Source organism: Helicoverpa zea, chromosome 9, assembly GCF_022581195.2.
Source record: "Helicoverpa zea isolate HzStark_Cry1AcR chromosome 9, ilHelZeax1.1, whole genome shotgun sequence".
Classification (NCBI taxonomy): Eukaryota; Metazoa; Arthropoda; class Insecta; order Lepidoptera; family Noctuidae; genus Helicoverpa; species Helicoverpa zea.
This window is the reverse complement of record NC_061460.1, coordinates 12,681,781-12,709,335: the sequence shown is the minus strand read 5'-3', so window position 1 is coordinate 12,709,335 and position 27,555 is coordinate 12,681,781. Positions and strand designations below refer to the sequence as shown.

General features: G+C 35.0%; 4 protein-coding genes across 4 annotated transcripts; 2 read left to right on the top strand and 2 right to left on the bottom strand.

Annotated features, from left to right (window-relative positions):
• Positions 1-3,545: 3,545 nt before the first annotated feature.
• LOC124633462 lies at positions 3,546-6,098 on the bottom strand. Its single transcript, XM_047168691.1, has 2 exons — positions 4,630-6,098; positions 3,546-4,241 (listed from the first exon to the last, which is right to left on the bottom strand). The coding sequence occupies exons 1-2, from the start codon at positions 5,845-5,847 to the stop codon at positions 4,236-4,238; spliced, it is 1,224 nt and encodes a 407-aa protein (XP_047024647.1). The 5' UTR covers positions 5,848-6,098; the 3' UTR covers positions 3,546-4,235.
• A 1,240-nt stretch (positions 6,099-7,338) lies between these two features.
• LOC124633463 lies at positions 7,339-8,876 on the bottom strand. Its single transcript, XM_047168692.1, has 2 exons — positions 8,491-8,876; positions 7,339-8,178 (listed from the first exon to the last, which is right to left on the bottom strand). Coding segments are annotated over exons 1-2 (612 nt in total). The 5' UTR covers positions 8,493-8,876; the 3' UTR covers positions 7,339-7,568.
• Positions 8,877-8,929: 53 nt separating this feature from the next.
• LOC124633269 lies at positions 8,930-10,062 on the top strand. The gene is made up of 2 exons (XM_047168447.1): positions 8,930-9,332; positions 9,489-10,062. The coding sequence occupies exons 1-2, from the start codon at positions 9,327-9,329 to the stop codon at positions 9,936-9,938; spliced, it is 456 nt and encodes a 151-aa protein (XP_047024403.1). The 5' UTR covers positions 8,930-9,326; the 3' UTR covers positions 9,939-10,062.
• A 14,084-nt stretch (positions 10,063-24,146) lies between these two features.
• Positions 24,147-26,230, top strand: LOC124633292 (sucrose-6-phosphate hydrolase-like). Its single transcript, XM_047168470.1, has one exon. It carries the CDS (start codon positions 24,224-24,226, stop codon positions 25,688-25,690), a length of 1,467 nt encoding a protein of 488 aa, XP_047024426.1. The 5' UTR covers positions 24,147-24,223; the 3' UTR covers positions 25,691-26,230.
• Positions 26,231-27,555: the final 1,325 nt, after the last annotated feature.

The following is a 27,555-nucleotide window of genomic DNA, read 5'->3' as shown; positions in this document are numbered from 1 at the left end:
TAGCCACTGCAATTAATTCTCTTACACCATTATAAATCTTTGCATAATCATTTTTAGCTACTATTGTGCAACTTTTAGTTATCTTTGAAAGACTTAACAAATTTTGTTTAATACCTTCAACATAATAAACATTTTTCAAATCTACATTCTTTTGGTTGTAATAGTTCTTAAAATAAATTTTAACAGTACCGACTTTGGTAGCTTTTAACATTTTACCATCTGGCAGTTTTACATTGACAGGACTTTTCAAATCGACTGAATTATAAAAATATGTATCATTATTTATTATATGGTCAGTACACCCACTATCTAAAAGCCAATTAATTTCACTGTTATTGTTATTACATTCATCTGTTTCAATACACCCCCATACCTGACTTTCCGGATCACATATTGTAGCCATCCACGACTCCGATGAGCAGTTGTTTGTTGATTCACCACTGGACTGACCTTGACCACCAAGATGATTTTGACCTGCACCACGGCTATGACCTCTAAAATTGTATTGACCTCTTCCTCGGCTATGACCCCTGTATGCTCCTCCTCTGTTGTAACTTCTTTGATGACCTCGAAATGTCGGATGTCCTTTATTATATTTCTGGCCATGCCAGCAGTCTTTCTTGAAATGACCAGTTTTTCCACAGATAAAGCACTGAGTTACAGATTTGGTAGCGAATGTACTCACATTGTTTTTCTTCTCCGAGTCACTAGCAGCCATATTTTTCTCTTTTATTTTAGAACATACATAATCAACTGTTCTTTGTTGTTCTGGAATCACGTCAAGAAAATCTCCAATGTAACTGTAGCTTGGTGGAAGCGCTCTTAGTAGGTATCTTAACTTTTCAGATTCATCTAATTTTCCTCCGGCATTTTTGAACTCGTTTATTGTTTTCTCAAAATCAACAAAAAATTCTTCAACTGTGTTGTAATTGTTTAATTTTATCTCTTCAATTTTTCCTCTACATATTATTTGCATTGCTGTTGACTGCGTTAAATACATTTTGTCAAACTTTTGTACCATTTCATATGCCGTTTTGCATTCAGTAATATACTCTAATTGTTTATCTGAGATTGTGCTCATTATTATAGTTCTTGCTTTGAGATCCTTCTTTTTCCCTGCGGCGTCGGGATTTTCCGTCTTAACAATGGCGGCCTCGTGGCATTCTTTGTATTCCAACAATGTTAACAATCTTAATTTCCAACTTGAATAGTTTGCACCATCAAAAATAGGTATCATAATATCTTCTACCTTTGCTTGTTTAGCCATTTTGCCGACAATGACGATGTATTTTTGTAGATTTACGTATTTTCACAACAATTTCTTCTTCACCTTTTTCAATGCTTTCTGTCACCATAACCTCAAAGTCTTAGTCGTATTTTTTATCGTCATTGAACTTTATTCTTCTCTCACACTTTAGTTTTCTTTTTAACCACGCTCTGCTACCATGTTGAGGTAGATGGATCGAATTGAAAGATTTAATATTGTATTTTTAGTTTATTAATATCAAAAGAGCACATTTGGAGCACACCATTTTCAATTTTTTTAAAAGCACCATCAACTTTTAAAATAAATTGCTCTTCAGTAATAATTTTATTTCTACTAGATTCCTCAATAGTGTTTTCAATTCGCTCAATATTTACGCTACTATCAGCTCTGACTGATGTTTGTTCTGTGTGAATATAATTAACATGTACATGTTCATTCATCTTCCGTAAAAGTAAGTAACTGAGAATATTTCAAAGCTTATTATTCTTTTATAATACCAGCCTCTTTTAACTCTTCTACTATGGATAGAATTTCATTGTCATGATTTGTATGACCAGCATGTTTTGAAGAAATCAGGAGTTTCAATCTTTCAATTAATTCATTAGGGTCATCCCAATAAACATAATCTGTATTGCTTTTATATTTTTTTAAGGTTGGTAAGTTGCCACCACTTTTTGGTTGCATTACCTGCTCTTCTACTTGAACATCATTTTGTTGTGAAAATAAAGGTTTGATAATTTGACGATATTTCAAACTTTTGTCTCCTTTTATTTGACCATTTGAGTGAAAGTCTCGTTTGTGTGCATGTGTATTATGAAGCATATCTTTGTAGACAATTTTATCTACTTCAGTTACCAAACTTAGGTTGGGTTTATTGCGTAGCAAAAGTTCTTTTAAACCTGGTGTTAATTCATAATGCTTATTGTTTATAGTGACTATATTTGTTTTTTGTGAATCATTGACGTTATTTGAAAGAGAAAGTGTTACCTTAGAATTTCCCATCATAAGATTTTTGTTTTCACTACGTATCCCAAATGGTACATTTATGTTATTCTCATAAATTTCCATCATATCTTCTTTGTTCAGTGAAATTAGTGAATCGGTGGACTTTTTTACATGATTTCTTGATAGAGTGTCTTTATATTCAGAATGTGCACTATGGTCTGTTTTTATAAATTCTTTAAAACTTTCATAATCTAGAGATGAGCTGAGTTTTCCAAATGTATTGTTTTCATCTTTAGAAATGTCAAATATCTTTATATCTTTATCATTCACTTTAACTAAAGTTTCCAAGGGATCGGTTATTGGTTTAAACGCCTTTTTAAATTTTAAATTAGCGTTATCTTCTTCATCTTGTAATATTTTTATTTTATTTTTTATAGTATCTGCTGATTTTATTAATTGTTCCTTAATATTAATATCCATCGTTTGATTTTCAATCATACGCAACTGTTATTTACAGCTATTGGAAGTCGATTGATATGTTTTTCCATTGCGCGGGTATATATGCATATTCTAAAGGCATATAAATGTATCGAAGCCTTGTCTGTATCTTCCTTTATTAAGAGCGCAATCTTTATTTATTAATAAAAAATCAAACCGATCCTGCCATATCATAGAGCAAAGTTTTTTAAATTTTAACCACTCCATATCCGTATTTACATGCTCATTGTAAATATGTTTTAAATTTTTCTCGTCCTGTCTGAAGATAATTATAAGATTAACGTTGTCTCGTATTAGTTGTTTAGGTATTTTGGAATAGGTTTGTGATAAATAAAAACAATCTATGTGTTTATGCCTTCCCATTGCAAAATAATTACGAATGTTAACTTGTTTTTCACATGCAACGTCATCAAAAATCATTAATGAGTTAGCTAAAGCATTATTGGGATGTATTATTTCTTTATTATCATTGAAGACCGAGAATTTAGCACTAGGAACATTCTTCATAACTTGTTTTAGAAAACAATACTTTGGCTGGAAAGCTGTCTTAGAGTATAAATATATATGCTTGAATTTCAAACCGTTTTCATGCAATATTAAATTGAGCATTACATTCGTTTTCCCGCAGTTAGATGGACCACATATTATACATCTGATTGTATTAGGCAAAAGTGCACTGTGTTTTATTTTGTGTGATTGATTTTCTAACTTTATATTACTAATTTCTAAAGTCTGGGGTTGCTTGATGAACTTCATTGTGAAAAGTGAGGCAAAATAACGTTACTAGTCTATTTATATGTTTACAGGTTATCAACAAATAAAAATCAACAAAGAGTAAGTAGCATACGTATATTTTTACTTATAATTAAAGTACAGTTATTATAAAATACAATATTAGTATTTAATACATTATACTAAAACTATTAATACACAATACTAAAACTATAATACATTAACTAAAATAGAGTTTTATAGTGACCCCAAGGTAATGTCTCAATTTGATTTGGGAGTATGTATCGTTTATCATCGTTTTTGTTCATCACCACTTTGTTCACTTCTTGTGTGTATAATACATGCTTGATTGACCTAATCATATTCATTTTACATGATTTACTCTCATTATGAAATAATGCCTTATTGTAATGCGATATATCTAGTCTATTTGTAACTGATTTTGAAATACCTTTTGCTTTTTTTATTTGTACTTTGGAAGATAGCAAACAGTAAAGTTTCGCTCTTAAGCCAGTGAATTCAGTGATCACGTCACCACCTAGTTCATCTTTAAAGAGTCCAGGAACTTTTTCATTTATTCGTGGTATTAAATAAGGATTATCTAAATGAAAATTACTTGTGTCAAAATCTTTTAAATTATTTTTTATATCACTGTAAATATCTTTTGTATATATTAAATAGAGTAGACTGTCAGTGTCTGTGTAACAAAGTCTTATATTATTCATGTATTTCTTTTTCATATTATAATGATACTGATAAAGATGTAATTTAGCATATTCTAAAACACTGAAGCCTATATAAATTGGTCTGTCTAAAAAAATTTTCTCGGGTTTTAGCTGAACTGCTACTAAATTTTCTGAAAATACAGATACAGATTTAAAATTAGGTTTACAAATTAGCTTTTCAGCACCATGTTGCTTATTTGTAATATTATCTACATCAACCCATTTTGTCGCTAATTTAATATCTACTTGTTTTCGTTTATTTTCAATCGTTTTACCGAAAATAGAATTATTTAAAAGCTTGAAAAAATCTTTCTCGAATGTAGTTGTGGATGCTTGACGCAGGCTAGTGTTTAAATCAATATATTTTTTTAAATATTCTTCTTGTCTAAATGTTAGAATACGGTGGATTTTTCTTAAAACAAGTCCGTTTTTCAAACATTCCTGTAAATGAGTGTAATGAATTACATAATTAAATTTATCATATAAATTAGCTATAAGTTTAGCTGTCTTTCCCCCTGGTGGTATAAACTTTTCAGGAGCAAAAGGTAAATCACTATGAAAATCATGTACGTGCTCGGGATATTCGAGATCTACTTCTAATATAAAACCATATTGACTTTCATCCGATATACTCATTACATCAAAGCAATTAACTTCCTTCTGATTTAGAAAACGAAACTCTGTAATTGGGAACTTTTTAGTCATTGCGTAACCATACAGATTATTGCAATCGAGATATATCAAATAACTAGAAGGTTCTAGATCATTAAATTCTGGCAAATATTTATTGTTAGCCTTCGCATGACGTAATGAGCACTGTGCTAGACCACCGCGTATGCCCTTCTCTAGCATTTGATACATTTCTAAGTCATCTATTAAATCAAGCTCAACCTGTGTATAGAGCAGCATAGCATCCCAGCTTAAACTAGGTGCAGTTACGTAGTAGGCAGGATCTAATTTATAATATTTTAAACTTATATTTCTGAAATTTTCAAATATATCGCACAATAATAAAACATCACATTTCAGGTATAGATCAGTATACTCGCCAATAGTTGTTATTTTAAATGCATCCCATACAGTTTTTGCATGCTTATATTCTTCATCGGTAATATGCTCCATTTTCAATGTGTTATAAAAGAATTCTTTCGGAGGAAGTTTTGTTTCTTCATACTTTTTCCAAGTATTCATGTAATCATAAGGATAAATACCTTTAGTTTTGAGCAAATATATTAAATTATCATTTCTCATTTCCGTTGATAAATGCAAAAAATCTTTATCTGTCAAACTTTTGCTTAGTGCATCTAAACTTGAGCTTAGAAACTGAAACGAATCAATAAATTTAATTTGTACAGGACGGTTACTATTATCATGATCTATGTATTTAGTAATGGTTAAATATTTTTCTTTAGTTTTGGGTATTATTTTAATATGACCTTTATGTTTTGCTAATTCTTTTATAAAAAGATGGGAATCATAATTCGATAAATTATGAAAAATTACAGGTATAAATGGACATACTCTAAACATTAGATTACATTGAGTATGTGCAGGTCCTCTATACTTTCCTGTCACATGATCGTGGTCACGCACTTTATCGTCGAGTAACAAGCGATCACAAATATGACAAGTACTTGCATTGTTATATTGGGTTTGTTCTTTTTTAGTTAAAGGTATCATTTGTTTTTTAATTAATAATATATCATTTATTTTCTTCACATCTTCTATTAATCTAGTGATAAATACCTCCACACAATCTAGACCTCTATATGTTACATATCTATTTTGGCGGGGATCATGTGAACAACATATGTAATATGCAAAACATGAAGGTTGGTGTTTTTTTAAATTATGTGTGTTTTCAGATTTCTTTTCGAAACAATTTACCAATAGACTTTCAAAGTCTGCGTAAATTACATAGTTGATTTTTTGTTTTCGCTCATAATTCTTGAAACCCAGTTTACTATTTTTATCAGGTAAAATTGATAAAGTTTTAGAACAGATATGAGATCTATACTTAGTTTCACAGCTATAAAATTGTAAACATGACTCACACAGAAAAAAATTACCTTTATGATTTGTTACTTGTCCTCGTACTAAACGTGCCAGGTCTTTGATAAGACAGTAATGACTCATTCCTTTTCTTTCTAAATATAACAAATTTACATGTATAGATCTTCTTTTGTTTGTTAAATATAGAGGGCCGGTTACTGTTTCGCTCTTATTTTCTACTCCATAGACATTGATACTTATATTATTGTTGGTCTCAAATAATTTTATGTCTTCATATGAAACAGGGAAAGACATCCCTTCAATATTAAATATAGAACTGTAATGTGGATACGAATTAGTCCTGCATACATTCTTCTTAACGGGATATAATGAAGCTACTACACTCCATAAAAAGCAGCAATTGTCATTATTTTGAATATTAATACAACTTTTCGAGTTTTTAAGTTTTTTTGGTAATTCAAGGTAAGTACCACCTCTCATAGGACAATATTTATTAACATTGATTTCAAGATGGCTCACTGATTTAAAAGACCATCCAGATTCTTTGTGTTCGAATTCTGACATTTTGCATTTTAAAAGTTCAATAGCATTCGAATAGAAGTCACTTAAAATCGTGTTATTACAAATAACTTTATATTTCGTATTAAACGACTTAAGTTGTTGCTCACTTGTTTTTGGTAACACAAAGTGGGCAAACAACTCGAAGTTAATCTTGACACAAGTATTCTTCAATAAAGACATATGTATAAGTTTCAGGACATCGTTCGTATTCTCACACAAGAATGCTTCGGGTGTACAGTATTCAACACCTTGTGCAGGGTTTAAACGATATGTTATGATTCTGTTTTTGAAAGCACTTGCAATTACAAAGATATTGTTAAAATGGCTTTGAACTAAACTATTTGACTTATGTACATTAGTTCTTAAATGATATTTCAATTCAGTTTTCGGTAATTCAATCTGACATTTTTTGCATATTATTAATTCATTGTTAGGATCATGGATATCAATTTCTTTTTCTATTAATTCATTACTAGGATTATGGATATCAATATCTTTTTCTATTAATTCATTATTAGGTTCATTGATATCAATTCCGGATTCTTTTTCAATCTTCCGCGAGGAAGATACTCGAGGTGCTGTAAAATAAAACAATAATAGATCTAAATGTATTTTTTATACGTGAATAAATTGTAATTACAAACTAAGTAATTGAGTAAATACTGATTGATTACATTATTGACATGAAAGCATTTCAAGTCAGTCATCATTTAAAAATAAACAGCAATAAAAGAAATATAAGATTACATGTACCTATTACATTTATAAGTATTTTTAAAGTTTTTTTTGTAAATAGAAAAAAAAAAAATCGTAAATATAAAGAAACGTTAATAGTAACTGCTTACAAACTCTAAAGGACAGTTCTTAAACTCCCGCCTGGTCTCGTCAATAAAGTCTTTAAGCCGAGCCCATGCTGGCGTATTATTTTCAGTGCGATTTTTTATTGAAATAATTGAATGACGCCACCGATTTATAGGTGCGACATGTTCTATCGTTTTCACATCATAAATTTTTAATTCTATGTAGTAAGGGCCCTGTTTTAACTCATCGGTTTGCCGGCTTAAGCCGTTTGCAACCCTACGTGTGAAATAGGAGTATAAGGGAGTTATTTTTTTATTACCCTTTAAATTACTTGCTGCTATCTCTTCACGATCATCGTCGCTGTCACTACCAAATAAGTCATGGCTCGTGGTCTTCATATCGCTTCTCTGGGGCTTCATAACAGGACTGATGGGATGAACAGTAGGCGACATCGTCTTGAGCTTCTTCTTCTTACTGTCCGGATGCGATGATTTGCTGGCGCTTCTCTTAGCAGCATCGCCGGAGCGTGAAGATGAAGACGCTGATGACGAATCCTTCACGTGTTTCACCCGTGTCTGTTGTTCCTCATATTCGTCTTCGGAGGGAAAGAGGTGATCAGCAGAAGTTGGTCCCGACCTGAACAAAAATACAGATAAAATAATTAGAATCAATAAAATAAAAAAGGATTAGGTACCCAGATACCATAGTCACAGGTAAATAGTTCGAATATAATAATCGAAAAAGGTGAATAGTTCGAATGAAGAAATAGATTACATTGTGATTGTATTGAATCTATACAAACATTTTATTCTGTTCATTCATTAGAATCATTCAATATTATTATTTTTTATATAATAAAAATAACAGATTAATAGATAATTATATCAGGACATGTAATGAATGAATAGATGAGTATTATAATAACAGGATATACAGGTAGGTACTTACATTCTTGAGGATTTGATTGAATAGGTTAACACTTTTGATAAAATTAAACTTGCACGCTGATTTAGTTCAGGAGTGATTTGTGTTGTTATTCGGGAGCCGTTTATATAGGCCTAAAAATCACGTCATTCTAACCAAATATGTAAAAATGCACGCTTGCAAAAAATAAAAACTAGTTGTCACACGTGGTTTTACCCGCGTCCCGATGGATTTAATTCCCGTACCAGGACAAAATATAGCCTATGTTCAACGCATTTAGTGTAGCTACCTAATAGTGAAAGAATTCGGTTTGATCGTTTCGGAGCCTATTCGCGGCAAACAAAAAAATAAACAAACAAACAATCAAATCTTGCCTCTTTATAATATTAGTAGAGAAATGCTGAGACTGCAGATGCTGCCATATAAAGATTATTTGGTGCATACGAGCGTTTAAATTGTAGCGTTTTCGGTAGCTCAGTCAGGCAGACAATCGTTTGTAAATCGCATATTATGTAGATGTTCTACCAATTGTAGAAACGATGTATAGCAACTTCTACCCACGATCGACGCAAAACAAGCAGTTTATAAACTTTTTCCATGTATAGGTAGGAAATATGTTTATCAGCAGAAACGCTGCGGTTTGCACGCTCGCGTACATTATTTCAACTTCTTACACGTGGAGTACCCAAATAAGAACTTGAATCTCACGTTTCTATAGTATATTTAAAAACAATGTATAATTATGTATTTAATTTTATAATTTTGAACCTTAATGACAAGAAAAAACAAAATGCGAGTAAGTATAAAACCAGAATAAAATCCTGGAGAAATCACATTCCCGTTGAATATCTCGTTCTACAATGTCGGTAAGTCAGCCTTTTCTAAATAATCAAACATTATTTTTATTTTTGATACTTTTTATTCAAATAATATCTACATAATAATTCTACTTAACCATTGTATACTTACGAATAGAAACAGTTGATATTTAAAATAATAATTTTAATTATGTATTGTTTCAGAACTCCAGTGATATTTTCATCAATGATTCATCATGCTCCCAAATACCGGCAGCGCAACAACTACGTCAAAATGTTTTGAACTACCTAGAGAGGGAAAGACCGTTCCGGTATGATGAAATAAGATCGAGTCCATCGTACTCTCCGATTCCAGCAGCAAGAGAAAGACCCTTTCAATTCGAAGAAAGACCGAGCAGCAGCGGCCCTGAAAGAGTTCCTAATAGTAAAAAACGAGGGACCAAAACTTTGTATTCGTACATTAAAAAGCCTGCAAAGGGTTTACAATCGAAAGTAATACGGATCCAAATCTATGATGCAGAAGATTTAAAAAGTTCTAAATTATGTGAGTGTAGGGCTAATGTATGCGCTCAGCATATTGTTGAAAATGTGTTTAACGATGATATATACAAGTGCGCAAAAGATATGATAAGTAAAATTCAAAAGAAACTGTAAATAATTCATAAATAAACAATATTACTGATGTCTGTCTTTTAATTACCAGATTAACCTATTATTAAACAAGCATTGCTCACTTATGTACCTACTTACCTACCTACTCAACTGTATATAAATTAATTACCTATTCGTTTTATCAAACATAATTCCTATTGTTTGATGTATAGGTACCTATTTGAGTATATATCTGCTCATATCTTATGAACTTAAGCCTGATTGAATCATATTCAATAGTAGCAATTTTTATATGAATAAACATACATTGGTATAGTTACGGAGGCCTATGATGGGTAGAATCAGAATGGAATGCGCTCAGTTTCCTTTACGGGAATATGTAAACATTCTAACGCACCTAGCAACGCTCGCCAGTTGGATCATTTATAATTATTGTCAACCATTAATCATTATTAGGTAAATGCTTTTTATTAAATGCTATATTGTGTTTTTGCTCTCCAAAGACATAGAACAGCTCTTGTCTGTTAGTATGAACCGCTCATTCGATTTGTTTAAATAAATGCTGTTTGTAAGCAGTTGCAACATAAATAACGTACAATATATAAACGTGATATAATTATATACGGGAATGCAATTCAGGAAACATATTAAATTGAAGTTACCTAAAAGACAAGGTAAGTATTGAGGGACCACCTTTTTACTATAGATGGGTCTCTAAGTAACTAAGATAGTTGTCTTACTTTAAATAAAGGTTTTTGAATAGAAGTCTCATTTTGAAAAGAGAATTCTGGATACGATACTTATTTAATTCAGTGAATAGAGGTCTTACTTTGAATAAAGGTTTTTGAATAGAAGTCTCATTTTGAAAAGAGAATTCTGGATACGATATTTATTTAATTCAGTGAATAGAGGTCTTACTTTGAATAAAGGTTTTTGAATAGAAGTCTCATATTGAAAAGAGAATTCTGAATACAGTACTCATTTTGAAAAGAGAGTATTGGGGTATCTGGATCATCATTTGATCCAGATGCCCCAATACTCTCCTACTGTAGTTTGCATTTAAATTAGTTCAGTAGTTTTGGTTTGGTAGTTACTTTGGCAAACTATTGGTAGGGATGGTTTTTACTTCAGTTGCTATAAACAACAGTAAAACCTTTTCTTAACTTAAGTACTTATTAACATTGTATTTTATCAATTTCCAGTGACTGGCAGAGAAACAACAAAGCCACAAAAGACTTATAATAAAAATGTAATAAAAATCTGGCATCATTTTTAAAAGCCACAAGATATCAATGACTGCGTCTAAGCAGACAAAATATCGTTAAGCATAACGTGCTAGCAGGCACTGGATCACAAACCTCCAACGGTACCATATGGGAAATAACGTTAGAACATTTCCTCGCCTGTTCTCCTGTAGTAATTACCGCATAATATAATTAATTTCCAGACGCGCTTACTCTTTGATCTTTAAATCAAGGATTTAGTCGCGTTCCGTTCCCGTCACGTGGTCGGAACGTTCGGGGTAACCGAGTGAAATGGGTTAATGTTAATGGTTAAATGGGATGTCTTGAAATTTGGCTAAAAATAGGCGACATTTTGAGAGCAGAGGAATAATTTTTGTAGTACCTAATTGCTTGAGTCTAACTGTGCAAAGATTAAATTTTTGTGACAGGTTATCCTAAGGAATTTATTCAAATTACCCTTTTTACTTTTGATGAGGCCTTATTCCAGTTCTTGAAGCGAATGATACTTAGACTACAAAATAGTTCTTCTACGAACGTGAATACATAAATTTGGATAGTCTGAAATCGGCAATCAGCCTTGAGCTAGCGTAGTAATTAACGCTCATTACTTCTCTAAATGAGAAGAGGCCTGGGCCCTGCAGTGTCAATCTCCTTTGGAGGTATCCTATAAGACTATAAAAATAATATTTTTCACATTCATAAAAAAACACACAATCTTAAAATAAATTTTAAGTGTATTGAAAGTACATTTGCAGTCGATCTCAAACTCTTTACAGCAATATCTAGATTTCCCTCAGGATTGAAAAGGTCAGACGACAGCCCGTAGGTATGCGTGAAGCAGGTATCTCAGTTATTTAAATATAGGTAAATACTACTACATTATTTTAACGTATTGCAGACAGTTAGAGTCAGGATATTCGGGATGAAACTTCTAAGTTCCTTAGTTTTCATTTAGACAATAATCAGCAGTGTTCTTTCAAGTATTTGAAGGAGACAAGGCTGAAAAGCCACCATGATACTTACCACATTTCAGTTTCCTTCTGCTGAAAACAATAAAAGATTGTGGTCTTCTCATCAATCTTCCATTTTATAATTTCATTGATCATGAACCTAAAACTAAAGTGCATATTGCAAATCAGTTTTCCACGTGTAATGTAGTTCACACCAAACTAAGTGGCGGTACGGAACAACTCACAATTCGCTGTTCAAAAAACATCTTTAGGGACCATTGGGTTGGGAGTGCTGCTCATCTTAGTTTGGAGATTTACCTAGTAGCTCCAAATGAACTTTGGCTGTTCTAAGCAAGAATTGGCCCACAAATGCCCAACACTGGGCATAATATTATATCAATCTTACTACACCCAAATCCGCAATAGTGATTTACTATGCACTACACATAGAATGTCGGCTATAATTCAGAACGGCTATGCATCTGGTGGCAATTTACCAAATCGCCGGCGTTAGGTCGAAACATACGGGCTGATGTTGTGGGCGTTGCGGCAGCCTATATTTTTATTTTCTATGCCTTAGTTAATTAATAAAACCTTGTGTCTCAGTTACTTTTCCTACGTTGCGGAAACTGATTCCCACACCTGGATAAAAATATGGCCTATTTTACCTATCTTGGGTATTGTAGGTTCCTATAGTGAAAAGATTGTTAAAATCCAGTTAGGTAGTATCAGAGGCTTTACCTATTACAAACAAACAAAAACAATGTTTCCTCTTTATGGTATTAGTATATATAGAATTATGTACTTACTAAAAATACCCTTCGGATGTATCCCTTCAATTTGTAACAATAATACACACATTTCCTCATTATCCAGAAATTCAGTGATGCGCATAATATCCTTATTAGAATTCATTGCGAAGGGCGAAAGAGTTTATTTCCCCACCTTTATTCAACAAGTGTTCAATATTAGGGGTTTTACCACAAAGTATAGAAACTGCAATAAAAACGGGTTTTATTAAAATATTATTCATGAGTTTGCTAGACTAAGGGGTGCCGTGCCAATTTATTTCGAAAGGTAAAAGATCTGAACAAAACGTTTCCGTTTACGTAATTTTACATTTTTGTTGGTTTTATTGCTTTTTTTATATGTTGTTACATAAACGTTGTAATTTGATTTGTGGGATATAACGTAATTTCTAACTTAAAGCATAAGAAATGTAATAAAATCGATTGTTTTGCTCTCGTTGAAAAAGCTAGGTAAATAATTGGGATGAAAAAGTAATAGCGTTTTCCAAACCCGGATAAAACTTTGGAAAGCAGCTGATCTACAATAACTACGAACAGACATACATGATTATGATGGTGCCAGCATTCTGAGGGAACCACTTCCCGCAAAAGTAAAAAAGTAGCTTGTCCTTGCTTAGGGTCTAAATTATATAGGCAATATTGCAGCGTGAAAGCAAATCTCAGGTATTTCCTCATTTATAAAAGAAATAATTAGGGGATTTAATTGCCTTTTTTTTTGTTTCAGCTGAGGAAAATGCCTGACGCATACACACACCGCCGCCCGCGGGGAGACGGTGAGGTTATGTGGGGCTTGCACCCACTAGAAACCTCAGCTTTTGTGGCGTCTTCTGCCTTTTAGAGAGGGGCCACGAGGACCGAAGACGACTTTCGTGACAGGGGATTTAATTGCCTAATCTGAAAGTGGCGTCACCTTACGAAATTAACACCCGTACATTCCAACTCTCGTGTTAAAATTACTGTGTCGTTATTATTGAGGAGGTGACAATCTGATTTATGAGTTGCACATACATAGCTCGCCTTGATCACTAATTAATGGCTTCGGGTAATTGAACGCCCGCCATGGATTATTAACTAGTTCCCCCTGTAATGTCGGTTTTGGTTTGTTTTTGATATGCATGTAAATTATGTGGGTATGTGTGTGTGTGTGTGTTATTTTGTATTTTGAGACGAGAATGTATGAATAGAATTATTACAGAAGATAATTTTAAAAAATATATAGGTACTTTAACAAAGTAGTGTTTGTCTAAATTATATTTTCAAGAATAAGACGAGCCTTTTCAATACTTAAAGTTTAGTACTATTTGAAGATTTTAGAAGTAAATCTAAATAGCCTCCATAGATAGGTTTTAAATATGAAACAGCCTCTGATAAAGTAAAAATTAAGCAATATCATATGCAAATAGAATTCGAGCTCAGCTCCTAAAACCACCTAGTAGGAAACAAAACACATTTTTACACTTGCTTGCAAAAACACCCTCTTGTTTGTTTAGATCCAAGGAATGTGGGTGGCCCGGTTTTTTTGCCATTACATACCCCATTAACTTTGGGATTCCTGCTGGCGCCCTTCAATGGCGTCCAAATAACGCCAACGGACTTAGACCATGTGACCGATAGGAACCGCCCATGAATAGGCGAAAAATTCTGCCAATTTACGCGCCTGAAGTGAGTCAACCCATCAAACGGTAGCAAACTTATGTATTTTCAAACTCAAACTTTTTGAACGTCAAAAACCAAAGGGTGGCCCCACCCTTCACTACTTCCGAGGTATGTGTTTTTGCTGAGAAGAAGTGGCGCAACAAACTCCCCGACAAGATTCGATTTCGATCACATCGTTATGCACACACATTAGAAAATTGACATACACAAGCATAAAGTTGACGCACAGGCACACACATGTACGAATATGAACGGTGTAGCTGGTACGTTACCTACCTTTGGCTGAGAGGTAGGAGAGGAGGAGCCACAGTAGTAATGACGTATCTAGTTGGTTCAATGCTCTAAGTCAACGGACGAATTTAGTTTTTTATTGTGTCACCGGCTTAGAGGACAAAGTTGTTTTATTTTTGGAAAAGGTTTTTCCTTTGTTTTTTTTTAATAAGAGATTAAAATGTACGGGCTATTTTTAGTTGTGTATCTCTTTTTGCTTAGTTAAATAAAAGTAATAAAGTTAATATAGATTCATACAAAATACTCTTAAGTGTGAAAAATTTTGGGCTTTTCTGCCTTTAAGTATTGAACAGCGATAGTTACTTAGCTAAAAATAGCAAGGCTATACAAAAACAAATTAATTCGCCCCCATCATCCGTCTATGTAGGAAATTCATTATTTTTCCAAGCTGCGTCGAACTGATAAAAGATTTTCGATAAAAGGTGAGAAAATTTTTATTATTACTGAAAATAACTGCTGGTATTGTGGTAAAAGAATCGAAGCTTTATCAGTATTTTTTTTGGAATAGTTATTTTTGCCAGATTGGTATTAACACGGAAGGGGAATCTCAGTTTTTTCATACTATTATATACTCCATTTGAGCAGATAGCAGAGAACTAAAGGACAATCATTTCTGGCAGGATTTATACGCAAATACATATTTAACAAAAAAACTTCTATGTGAAATGACTTTACTGATTAATTCATTGTTAGTATTTATTTATTTATTTACAAGGCACACCAACAACTTATTTACAATTACTTACGCATATATAAGTTTACAATTATGGTTAGTCCTGTGTAAATAAGTTAGTTACAGGTGTTCACAACGCTCACAGAGAATAGCGTGATAGTCTGTAAAAAACTTAAATACTTAGGTATTGAAGTCAATAAAATAAAATTAAAAATAACTGAAACTAAACCATGGCAATGAAAACGAATGAAAATGAAATAATATACATGATGAAAACCGAAATGAAAAATAAGCAAGCGAAAATTTAATTAGAAATATAAAAGCTACGTTAATTACAAACTTCATGACCTTTTCCGGGGAAATTAAATTACTTGTACTTAAACAGGACCGTTATACCGACAGTTTGGCATATTTTCGAGGTCAACTTGATATACAATCATTTTATATTCGACACGAGTAAAATAAAATAATTCCTTACCATGATAAAATGGGACTGCCAAAAATCGTCTGTCTATACATATGTCCTACATATGTATTGATGTATACAGTTTCATGAGCCACAAAGCCAATTTCAAAATTATTTCAGTTTTAGACAGCCCATTTATTAAGGGAGGCTGCTTATTATCCAGGTGTGCGGAGTAGTTCCCACTACTGGTCGCAGGAAAAAGCCGGTATTGTTACAAAAAACATTACAAGCTCCTATTACTAACCTATCTTTCACCTGTCAGCAATCATTTTTGCTAATGATCAGTTAATTAAATCAAAATTATTTGCAGACTGTTCTCGAAAGCTTTTCTTTAATATTTTTGCTGAAAACAAATTAACCTCGAGATCAGACCTGTAGGGTGCTTCAGGCTGAATGAAGAGTACAATTATTAAAACAATACAACATTTTGTAGGCGTCTTATTTTTCTTTTAGAGTAAGGTAAAGAAACACTAGAAGCGAGACAATTTTGCGTACCTTACTAATTAACTACTTCATTTTAATTTTAAACTAAAGTACTTATATAGAAAAAAAAATCCTGGTGAATTTAGAACCTACTCCTTTTTGGGAAATCGGTTAAGAATTCTTTTAAAGGTGCCTAAGAGAAATCTTTAACCACGTTCAAACGTTCATCAAGGAAATATTGTCTCATCCTAGGCCAAATTAATTTTAGTTCTCAATCATACCAATAAAATATCGGTTTGAACAACAGTATTAATTCTTTAAAACAAAATAAATCCAAGAACAAAACTATTACCCTGTGTCTGCTGTGCCTAAATGCTTATTTTCACAGAATTATGCACCTACATTAGTCAAAACAAATGCATTCACAGGTCAAAACCCATGTACATATTATGGGATGATCCATACCTACTCGGAAATATTATGATGCCTAATGGGAAATCCATTAACACTGGCAGTTATACGAATCACACTCATCACTTATTTTTCTGTTGTATCTTCGGAAACCATATTTATCATCAGATGACCCCTCTCGTTGTGGGTGCAACGAGAGAGAGTATCAGTCTTCTACTGACTAAAACCCACCTTTGTCTCTCTCAAACGTATTTCAAATAGGCCAATAAAAGCTCTTCCGAAAATCCAAGCTGCAATGAATGGGTCTCATGCTTTTCAAAGAAGCATGTGTTCACAATAGTTATCTTACCTACAGTATAAGTTAACCCTGAGAAAGTCCTCTGGAGTCTTTTGTGTACCAGGGCCGCGGTAACTCTTTCGAAGACCCGGACGGCGAGCCACCCTAATATTGGGAAAAGGCTAGATGACACTCTCCAACTTCTTTAAGCTGTGCCCTATTGGGTGCATATTGTTTCTAATATCATAATGTACCCCATAATAATATGGAATGCTAATAAACAATTGAGTACTGAGTATATAATTTGTATTTACCCAGTCTAAACTACTCCACCATTGATATAAACCAACAGCAGCACTTAAAACAATAAACTGGTCTCCTAATGCATTAATATGCACATCTCTAAGATTGTAATCAGTACATAGTAGTGTACCCGGAATGGCCAGTGCTGTGCTGTGTCCATTTGCATAGCCGTAGTGTGATGTTTCAAATAAGATGAACACAACTAGGGATGTGCTTTGATATCCGCGGCGGATCATTTATTAAATTAAGTATATTTAGTAGTTTGTTTTAAAGTTAGTAATTAATTTATGTTTGGTAGTAGGTACACAACACGGATGGCACGTTAAACTGTAGGTCCCGGCTGTCATTGAACATCCTTGGCAGTCGTTACGGGTAGTCAGAAGCCAGTAAGTCTGACACCAGTCTAACCAAGGGGTATCGGGTTGCCCGGGTAACTGGGTTGAGGAGGTCAGATAGGCAGTCGCTTCTTGTAAAGCACTGGTACTCAGCTGAATGCGGTTAGACTGGAAGCTGACTCCAACATGATTGGGAAAAGGCTCGGAGGATGGTAGTACACAACAAAAGTAATTTATTAGTATTGTAATGGCGTGGGTAACTTAGATGTAGTTGTGATTTTTTTTTGTTTCAACAATTTCAGTATTCATTGTCTTCATTCAATTTTGAAAAGGCTTTGCGCTCGCAATATATTTGGATTGTTTTCTTGGTTATAAATATGTATCGATATACCTACTCGCGCCTTTGTGCGCGGTATGAGAATAAGAGAAAATTGTGGAACAAATATTTATATATTACATACATACAAATTGTTTTACATCTAGACGCTTCTGCCAAATACTAAGCAAGTAGGTGAAGAGCTAGCGAAAATACGTGAAGAAAGAAAGTTTTTTTTCATATTTGCTTTTAAATATTTGCTTCCAACAGAAAATGAAAACCTCCTTAAAGAGTATACAATTATGATACAAACATATTATAACAAATTGTCTTATTATGCAGAACATTATATATTTTTTTCGTTTTTTTTTTTAGTTTTTAAGATATCCGAAACTGCGGATATCACAGTCACTACATCACTACCTTACCTAGCCAGTTTCTGTTTTCATAAAGACGTTTATACTTTACGTGATACGTTTCACGCAGACTATGCCGGAATGCCAATGATATTTCATTAGGCGCACGATGTTGCACGATCTTCTAGGAATATGAATATTGTCTCATTGTTACCTGTGTCGAAATAGGAAATATACTCTAAGACTACACTGCAAACTTTTAGTCGGCCGATAGTTCAGGCTCATACATTAGTATGAAGATGAATTGCCAATTAGACTAATGAAACGCACGTACTCGTAACAAAAGTCAGGTATTTAGCCGGTATCAGACCTACTTAAAACTTTTATGGTAATCAAGATATTCTTTAACAAAAAAAGTTTGCCAACTATCGATTCGACTGTTGACCAACGGTTTAGTCTGCAGTGTAGGTAAGGACAGGTAGTCCAAAGGAAATAGACAAAGGTAAGTCTACCATTTTAATAAGGAAAAAACTTGTAAGTAAATATTAGCTGCACGTTCTGATCATAAGGTTAAGCAATGCTTGACATGCTGGTCCGAAGACGAGGTCCCTCGGGTTTCGAATGGCACGTTTTTGCAAGTCCCAGCGGCCATTTGAACCTCTTTGGCAGTTGGAATGATTTCTCAGAGGCCAGACCCGGAAACACCTGTTAAGGTTGCCCGGGTTAACTGGGTCGAGGAGGTCAGATAGACAGTCGGTCCTTGTTAAAGACTAGTACTCAGCTACATCCAGTTAGACTGGAAGCCGATCCAACATGATTGGGGAAAGACTAGGCATATGATGATGTCAAAGAGAATAAAAATTAAGCCATAGAAGCCTTTTACGACAAAATTAATAGACAATACGATATCAATGGAAATTCACTGACATAACAGAAGCCAAGGAAATGAACTAAACATTAATTTAGAAGTAATTTATAAACCTCTTTGATTGGTCCTTTTATAAATAACTCGGTTAAGGGGAACTGATTAAATTCTATAAATAACTACAAATATATGGAATGATTTGCCTACGTGCCCACACAACTTTCCTTTTACGATAACAATACTTGGATTTTATAAATATGAGAAAAGAAACTGAGAGATACATAAACAGAAGCTTGGATAATACGAGTAGCTGTTTCAATAGAAAATTCTATTTCCCATAGCCTCGACACATTATAAACAAATAATCGACATATAGTTTGATTGAGCTCATAAATCAGTATGGGGATACATAGATCAGTTTTTGAGCGGACCACGGACTGACTTAATAATTAACGAATTGTCAGCCATTGGGTGAACATCATGTACCCACAGTTTATTCTGAAGTGTGCGGGAATGGTATGATAATCTTACTTTAGTTCGTGTTAAAATAGGTCATAGTAAAAACAGAAACAGCTTCAAAAATAAAAACAAAATTACCTTCACAAAGTACAACAACCTCTCAACCTCAAAAACACGATTCATTTCACGTAAAACTGAGCCAACGTATTTTCAGCAAAATTACAATAGTCGACGAGTCACGTGCAAGCCTTAACTAAGCACTTACCTTCCAATCCGCTTATTCAGATCTTCTGAGAGGCAGACTTTCAGGTACACAGTTCTGAAATGCTGACGTCGACTAAAACTGCTTAACGGTTATGGTAGTAAAGTTTAGTTGTAAGTACCTAACGTTGGGGTGTAAACTTTAAGAGTAATGTGCGATATGCAAAAGTTAAATCAAATGTTTTTGCTAAACAATTCTCAGTAAGATAAAGGTGCATTAGGTGTCTCTCAATACAAGATACACATCATATTACCTACCTGTACAACATGGAATCAAACCTTACACTAACTATTTTAGAGATAAGCTATCAATATACCTACTGCTCACCCAATTAGACAACTAAAAATAGAAATAAAAATTTACGAAGCGACAACATTTCTTGGAAACCCGTCCATCAAAACAGTTCAAAGCGAATTTTCTCAAAAATCTTGCGACCGTACAATTTCGTCATTCTTTTTGAAGTTCTAATATCCTGACACCGGAGATCTTGGCCCACTCAAAAGGGTTCATTTTGTATATAATTTATAAAAGCAAAAAGACATAGACGACAGAAAGAAAATAAAATGCACGTTGATGAATTATTTTGAAAGACAAATAAGTTAACTTGTGTGTATACATTTAATAACCTAACAAGCCCATAGGAAATCATCAAATGACCCCTCCCGCTATGGGTTAGCCAGCGGTGAGGGAGTGTCAGACTCTTGACTAAAACCCACCATGTTCCTTCGTAGGCTTTTTATGTACCAGGGCCGCGGTAATTCTTTCGAACAACCCGCAGCCCTACCTAACAAGCCCTTGTGTCAGATTTTTTAAATATCCGCTTAACGGTGTCTAAACTGGAATTTTAGCAACAGCAACTAGCTATTAGCTGGTGTAGTGAAACACTACCAACTTCCAGACTCCGGGCTGCTCTGTAAAGTTTCAAAGCTGTTCAGGAATCGAACCCTGGATCCCCTGTACAGCAGTCTCTCTTGCTACAACTACACTAGCGCGATGAATAAATCTGAACCCTTCTTATAATACCGATAGATAAACTCTTTCCTTGCACTTTAATAAGGTATAGGAAACAATTAGTTTTCAGTTTATTTAAAAAAGAAAATAGTAGGTACATTCCCTCCGTCAGTTTGAAACTTCGCAGTACTTCTCAAAACATTATTATTTATCTGCGAAACTGTAAGGAAACAATTTCGTAATTAGTAAAGTCAGCCCCTTTTGACGGAGAGTGGCAATTAGTCACATATACGCATTTTAGTCAGGAGTTTTAAATCTAAAGTTTTAGAGTAGACGGCCGACAGCCCACCCGATGTTTTTTTTTAAGATTATCTTGATTGCAACCCAATAATACCGGCTAAATACATCAGGTATTTGTAATGTACGTACTACCATTCATCTTCAAACTGATTTATGAGCTCAAACAAGCTATTAGCCTATGTATGCACATAAAGTTTGCAATGTGTACAACTGTGTGAGTATGAGTGGGAAATTTGAATTTAATCCTAGTGATTTTATGTCGATAGAAAAAATGGAATAGTTTTTTCAGTCTACTTATTTGATTTTAACTTACGAACGGTAAAACATTATAACAGCTAACTAAACACATTATAAACAACATAAGTATATTCTTAACGAAAAAGGTCCCCAATCACGCGATCGGAGCCGCAATATAATAGTAGTTTCTAGATATTTAAACTGTGTTTCTAGTATTTGTTACCTCAAAATCAAAGTTTCTACATTGAGATAATTTAAATGCCAAACCCAAACCAGAGAAATAATTTTAAATTCTTTCTTTTGAAAGTAAAAATAAAATATTTCGCACAACCTTCAAAATGAGATATCTAACAAATATTTAACATCAAAAGGGATCATTTTCAGCTGTTCGGGCTACAGTACAAAGTTTTTCAGATGTTTCATTTTAATCGAGACATCGTATTGATGAATTCGTCACGATTTAATCGATATTTTTTATTTCGATTTGAACTATTGTGAAACTTTAGATAGACGTCTATCTAAAGTCTAGAAAGACTATTGATTTAGATTTGAATATAGGTAGGTGATAACATTTTTTTTTTTTTATAGAGAAATAATATTTTTGTTTTTCCAAAATAACCAAACCAGGTACATACTCTTAGAAACAGTAAAGTAGGTAACGATGACTAATCTAAATGCAAGCAGCGTAGCCACGAAGGCTATAAAGTTAAAACGATCCGCATTTTGTATAACTGTCCCACGGAATTATCTCTTTCGTCGTTAGTAACTTAATGGCTGCTATTATAACTTTAATACTCTTTCTCTTACGTATTCATCCATCCTCCGAGCCTTTTTCCCAAACTATGTTGGGGTCGGCTTCCAGTCTAACCGGATTCAGCTGAGTACCAGTGCTTTACAAGGAGCGACTGCCTATCTGACCTCCTCAACCCAGTTACCCGGGCAACCCGATACCCCTTGGTTAGACTGGTGTCAGACTTACTGGCTTCTGACTACCCGTAACGACTGCCAACGATGTTCAATGACAGCCGGGACCTACAGTTTAACGTGCCATCCGAAACAGTCATTAGTGTCTAAGATATACTTAGAAAGTACATACAAACTTTGAAAAGTTGCATTGGTACTTGCCTGACCTGGAATCGAACCCGCGCCCTCATACTCGAGAGGTTGGTTCTTTGCCCACTAGGCCACCACGACTTCTTTCTCTTACGTATTCAAACTCTGGATTATTGAAGTGAATAATTATTCTATCCTAGCTAGATCATCGTCAGCCTTTTTTGGCGTCCCACTGCTGGGCACAAGCCTCCTCTCATACAGAGAAGGATTGAGCGTTAATCACCACGCTTGCTCAATGCGGGTTGGTGATTTCAGACTTTATAGTCCATGCTTTCGTCAGATGTTTTCTTTCAACTTTAATCAGTCATTATAGTGTCAAAGATATGTAGACTAACGAAATACGTATTATCTAGTTAAGTTTAGTTAAGTTGCATTGGTGTTTAACTGATCTGGAATCGAACTCGCTCTGTGAGACTGGAGAGGCTGATGCTTTAACCACTGGGCCACCATAATAGTTCACATAGTTATAATAGACAATTTACTAGTAAAAATAAGGTATACTAAAAGTACTCTGTGAAAAACTATTACTTAGAACTTTAAACGTGTTCTAAAATTAACTAGTCAGAATAACTTTGTTAATGTTTTATAACAATTTATAATTTTATTTATTTAAAGGTTTATTTTGTTTGCCTAAACTTTTAACTGCTCTGGTTCGACTGTAAGACTATTCACGTAGGTCTTACTTATATTTGGCCAACAAATTATACTGATTCTATTTCCAGTAAGACCAATACCAAAAATGTCTTCGCAAACATCTTCAAAACAAGCTTTTAATTAAATTGGCTTATTAATCAAAACTTCATCATCGAGATATTTGCTGAAAAGGAATTTGTTTACTCAATAATTGTCGCAGGCATTTTTAAAAACTGTCGCTAGCAATAACGAAATACCGTTTTGAAGATTCCCATAGCAGTGAAATGTGAAATGAATTCTTCGCCCTTTTTTCAGCTTTATGCCTCAGAAGTTAAGGTCGAATTTTGTTTTTTAAATGTCTTATAATGAAAAGTTTCAGCGAATGTTTTACATCTGAAGATTTTTTGAAATGTTTAGTGTCTGCGCGTCTCGGAGGGAAGTTGAAATATTTTCCTGTATTTGTCGGCATATTTCGTTTTGTTTCATTTTTCCATGTATTTTATAATTGTTTTTGATGTACACTTTTAGTATTGGAGCTAAACGTTTAAAGATGGATGGCTAGCATTGACGACTACCGATCGCCCGGCCGGTCGAGCGCTGGCGTCGCGACGGTACAAGGTGTCTAGTAATCACTGCTTTGCAATTAGATGATAAAACTTCCCAGTAACTTTCATCAACAGAACCTTTAGTAAGAGCTTTTGTAATAATAGTTAATTTGTAAGCTGAAAAGCATAGCTATGATTCATCAAGCGCCCGCCGCAAACGCAGTTCACGTGTTGAAGTTAATTTATATAATTATAATAGTTAATTACATCATCATCATCATCTACAGTCGATTGTATTTACCCATAAAAATAATGATTCAATGCATGATACGATTCATTCAAAACTAAAACAATGAAGGAAATAGACGAGCTCTCATTCTGACTTGCCCTACATCGCACATTTAGTTACCGACAGCGATCTGAACACACGCGTAATATTTCTATAATTAAAAATGAATCTCCTTAGTACAAACGTGATAATGATAAGTCTCCTCACTTCTGTTCACCTGGACACCCTCAAAGAAATGTTGGATAAATCTGAACTAGAAATGTACATCACAGAAGCAGTGGCGACAGTTAACCACAGGTACAAGCTGCATTACCACATCACGCCACCAGTCGGCTGGATGAACGGCCCCAACGGATTCCTGTTTTACAAAGAAGAATATCACCTGTTCTACCAATATTACCCCTACGACACCCAGTGGGGTCCTATGCACTGGGGTCACGTGGCGAGCACCAATCTAATCGACTGGAGACCGCTTCCCACTGCGCTACGGCCCGCAGACGAACAATGTTTCTCGGGCAGTGCCATCGATAACCAAGGCATCATGGTCCTCATGTACACAGCGCATCAATCGACGAAAAATCCACCTTTCTACAATGAATCACAATATCTGGCGTTCAGTGTTGACGGCATAGACTTCCACAAGTACAAAGGCAATCCTATCGCCATAAAACCCCCACCAGGCACTCAAGACTTCAGAGATCCCAAAGTGTGGCGGCACGGTATGCACTGGTACGTGGTCCTCGGCAGCAAGACTAGAGACCAAAGGGGCGCGGCGATACTCTACAGGTCTACAGATATGATTCATTGGCAATTCCAAAGCGTCTTGGCTGAGTCCAGCGGAGCCTTGGGCAATATGTGGGAGTGGCCCGACTTCTTCGAAATTAACGGAAAATTTATCCTCATGATTTCCCCGCGAGGCATAATCCCATCCGGAGACAGATTCAAAAATACATGTCAGACAGGGTACATTGTTGGCACATTTAGTTACGCCACATGTCAATTCAAACAAGAAGTCGGCTTCCAAGAATTAGATTACGGCCACGATTTTTACGCCACGCATACAGCTGAGAGAAATGGCAAAAGATATCTGATTGCATGGTTTGGGATGTGGGAGTCTGTCCATCCCGAAGATGCCGACGGATGGGTCGGCGCCATGACGCTAGTACGCGAACTGGATTTAGTTGGCAGTCGCATCTTAATGAAGCCTGTTGAAGCGATAACTAGCCTCAGAGAAGAAACTATTTTAGAAGGAGAATTTCATCACAATGCTTCCATAGAATTTGAGAAGACTGGAGAGATTATTGTGAACTTGGATTTGACTGAAAATATTGAATTGGAAATTACGGGTACTCTCGGTGGCGATAGACTATCGGTGCGCTGGAGTCTGGATGAGGGTAAAATGGTGGTGGATAGAATGGGGGAAATCAGACAGGTGGGGTGGGAGCCGCTCGATACTGTCATTTGGAGAATCTTCTTGGATACCAGCTCTTTCGAACTGTTTTGCGGTGAAGGTGAAGTAGTGTTTAGTTCCAGAGTTTACCCTCTTGGTGAATGGCGAGTATCTAACAGGGGTCCTCAGTCTCTTCATGTGGTAGCTTACACTCTAAAAAAAAAGCGCAAGGCAAATTAAGTGACGAACTTGTTTTTTTTGTGTAGACGATGTACCAACGACATGCCTAATTTGTTGTGTTACTTATATTTTTAGTTATGTATTGGTTTTGATTTCGTTGTAGAATATGTTTAGAATTGAACCACACTGTAATACAATATTTTGTTCATAGATTTGTTACCTGAGTCATATCTATAAAACTTGTATCTAGTTCTAGTACCTGGGTACAAAAAATAAATTCATATTCTAACAGCGGTTGGAAAATGTAGCGATTTATCACAAAACTTTCACAAATCCTATAAATAATAATAAATCACTATCGTATTGTGTCCCACATGACAACTTGCAACGGGATATTTTACATTTTTATGCGCCGCGGGCGAAATGCGAATCGTTCATCTTGTTCAAATACATTCTGCGATAAAATGTCGCTTTGATTTAAAATAGCTGTCTGTTACATTTGTATGAATAGAAAACTTTATTAGTATTTTGCGTGTTTGTTTTTACCGGCTTTGTAAAGGCTCCGAAACTATTCTGTGGTTGGTCCTGGTTTTAAATAAAACATTTATGTAACACCAGTCGTGTACATAGAGAGAGTAATATGACATCTATCAGTATGACACAGGGTATCCCAAGTAGCACAAAACTGTTGCTTAAGAGCTTTAGAACCAATCCGATTATTACTAAAGGTGCCAAGCTCAAGCGCCAGAGCGTGCTCTACAGACCTTATGCAGCAGCTTTGCAGCCAAAGGGGCACAACTTTTTGCAGTCTATAGTCCCATTAGAACTTCATAGTAGAGGCATAAAAGCGATACAGGAGCGGCAACTAATAATTAACACCGTATTAAAGCTCTTATGGCGATGATTGAATGAATGACAAATTTAGCCGAATGAAGAAAACTTCACTGATCGTTCACCTTGTCTCTCATTTATAAAATACTAGCTGTTGCCCGCAACTTCGTCTGCGTGGGCAATATAGAATAGTCAAAATACTACTTATCCCGTAGGTGCATTCTTTCACGTGACAGTATAATTAGGATTAGCACTTAGCAGTCGCATAGATTCATTGATCAAGGTTGTGTTGTGGATGTGACCATTTATCTAAACAAAAGAAGTAAAGTTTGTGACGTTGTGAATATCTCTGGATCTAGTCAGCCAATTTGGAAAATTATTACGTATGGTGCGTAAGTAATTTTCACAGGAAACAGTTATAATCTATGTCTATATGCTTTGATCTCAGTGGCATGCACTTAGAGAGGCCTATGTCCAGCAGTGGACTGCGATAGGCTGATGATGATGATGATATGCTTTGAGTCTGACAAAGCTGTCATTTGTACATTTTCTGCAGCTGCTGCGACTAATCAGAAGCCAGAAAGTCTGTCAGTCTTACCATGAATATCGGCTTGTGTAGTTGACTGGATTGAAGATAGGTAGATAGGTAGTCGCTCCAAGCAAAATATTGGTACTCAAACAGATTCGGTGACTGGAAGCCAATACCAACATAGTTGGGGAATAGCCGGATGGATGATAAAATGAGTCATCATCATCAGCAGGCGCATAGGGTAGGATAGTTTCACTACTGGGGAGAAACACTTGTATGACGGGGATTTTCTGTGCACTTACTCACTATGGTAAGGCTGACCCCACATTAGGCGTGCGCGATCCTCGGGCGTGTGAGTAGCGCGGGCGTCGCGAGCACGCTGCATGAACGTCGCGTTTTGCTGCCCTGCGGCATGTGTGAAGAGTGCAAGCGACGCGGCGCTCGAGTTGCGTTCTTACCCCTTCGCCTGCTATCCCCGCCACCCGCTAAACGCCTTAGCAGTTAAACGTCAAGGAGAGCGGCGCGTGCGCGCCGCGACCTCGCTGTAGGTAAATGCCGCAGGGCA

Coding starts and splice junctions, on each gene's coding strand:
- LOC124633462 (XM_047168691.1), bottom strand. CDS start 5,847: ATGATACCTTTAACTAAAAAAGAACAAACCCAATATAACAATGCAAGT.
- LOC124633292 (XM_047168470.1), top strand. CDS start 24,224: ATGAATCTCCTTAGTACAAACGTGATAATGATAAGTCTCCTCACTTCT.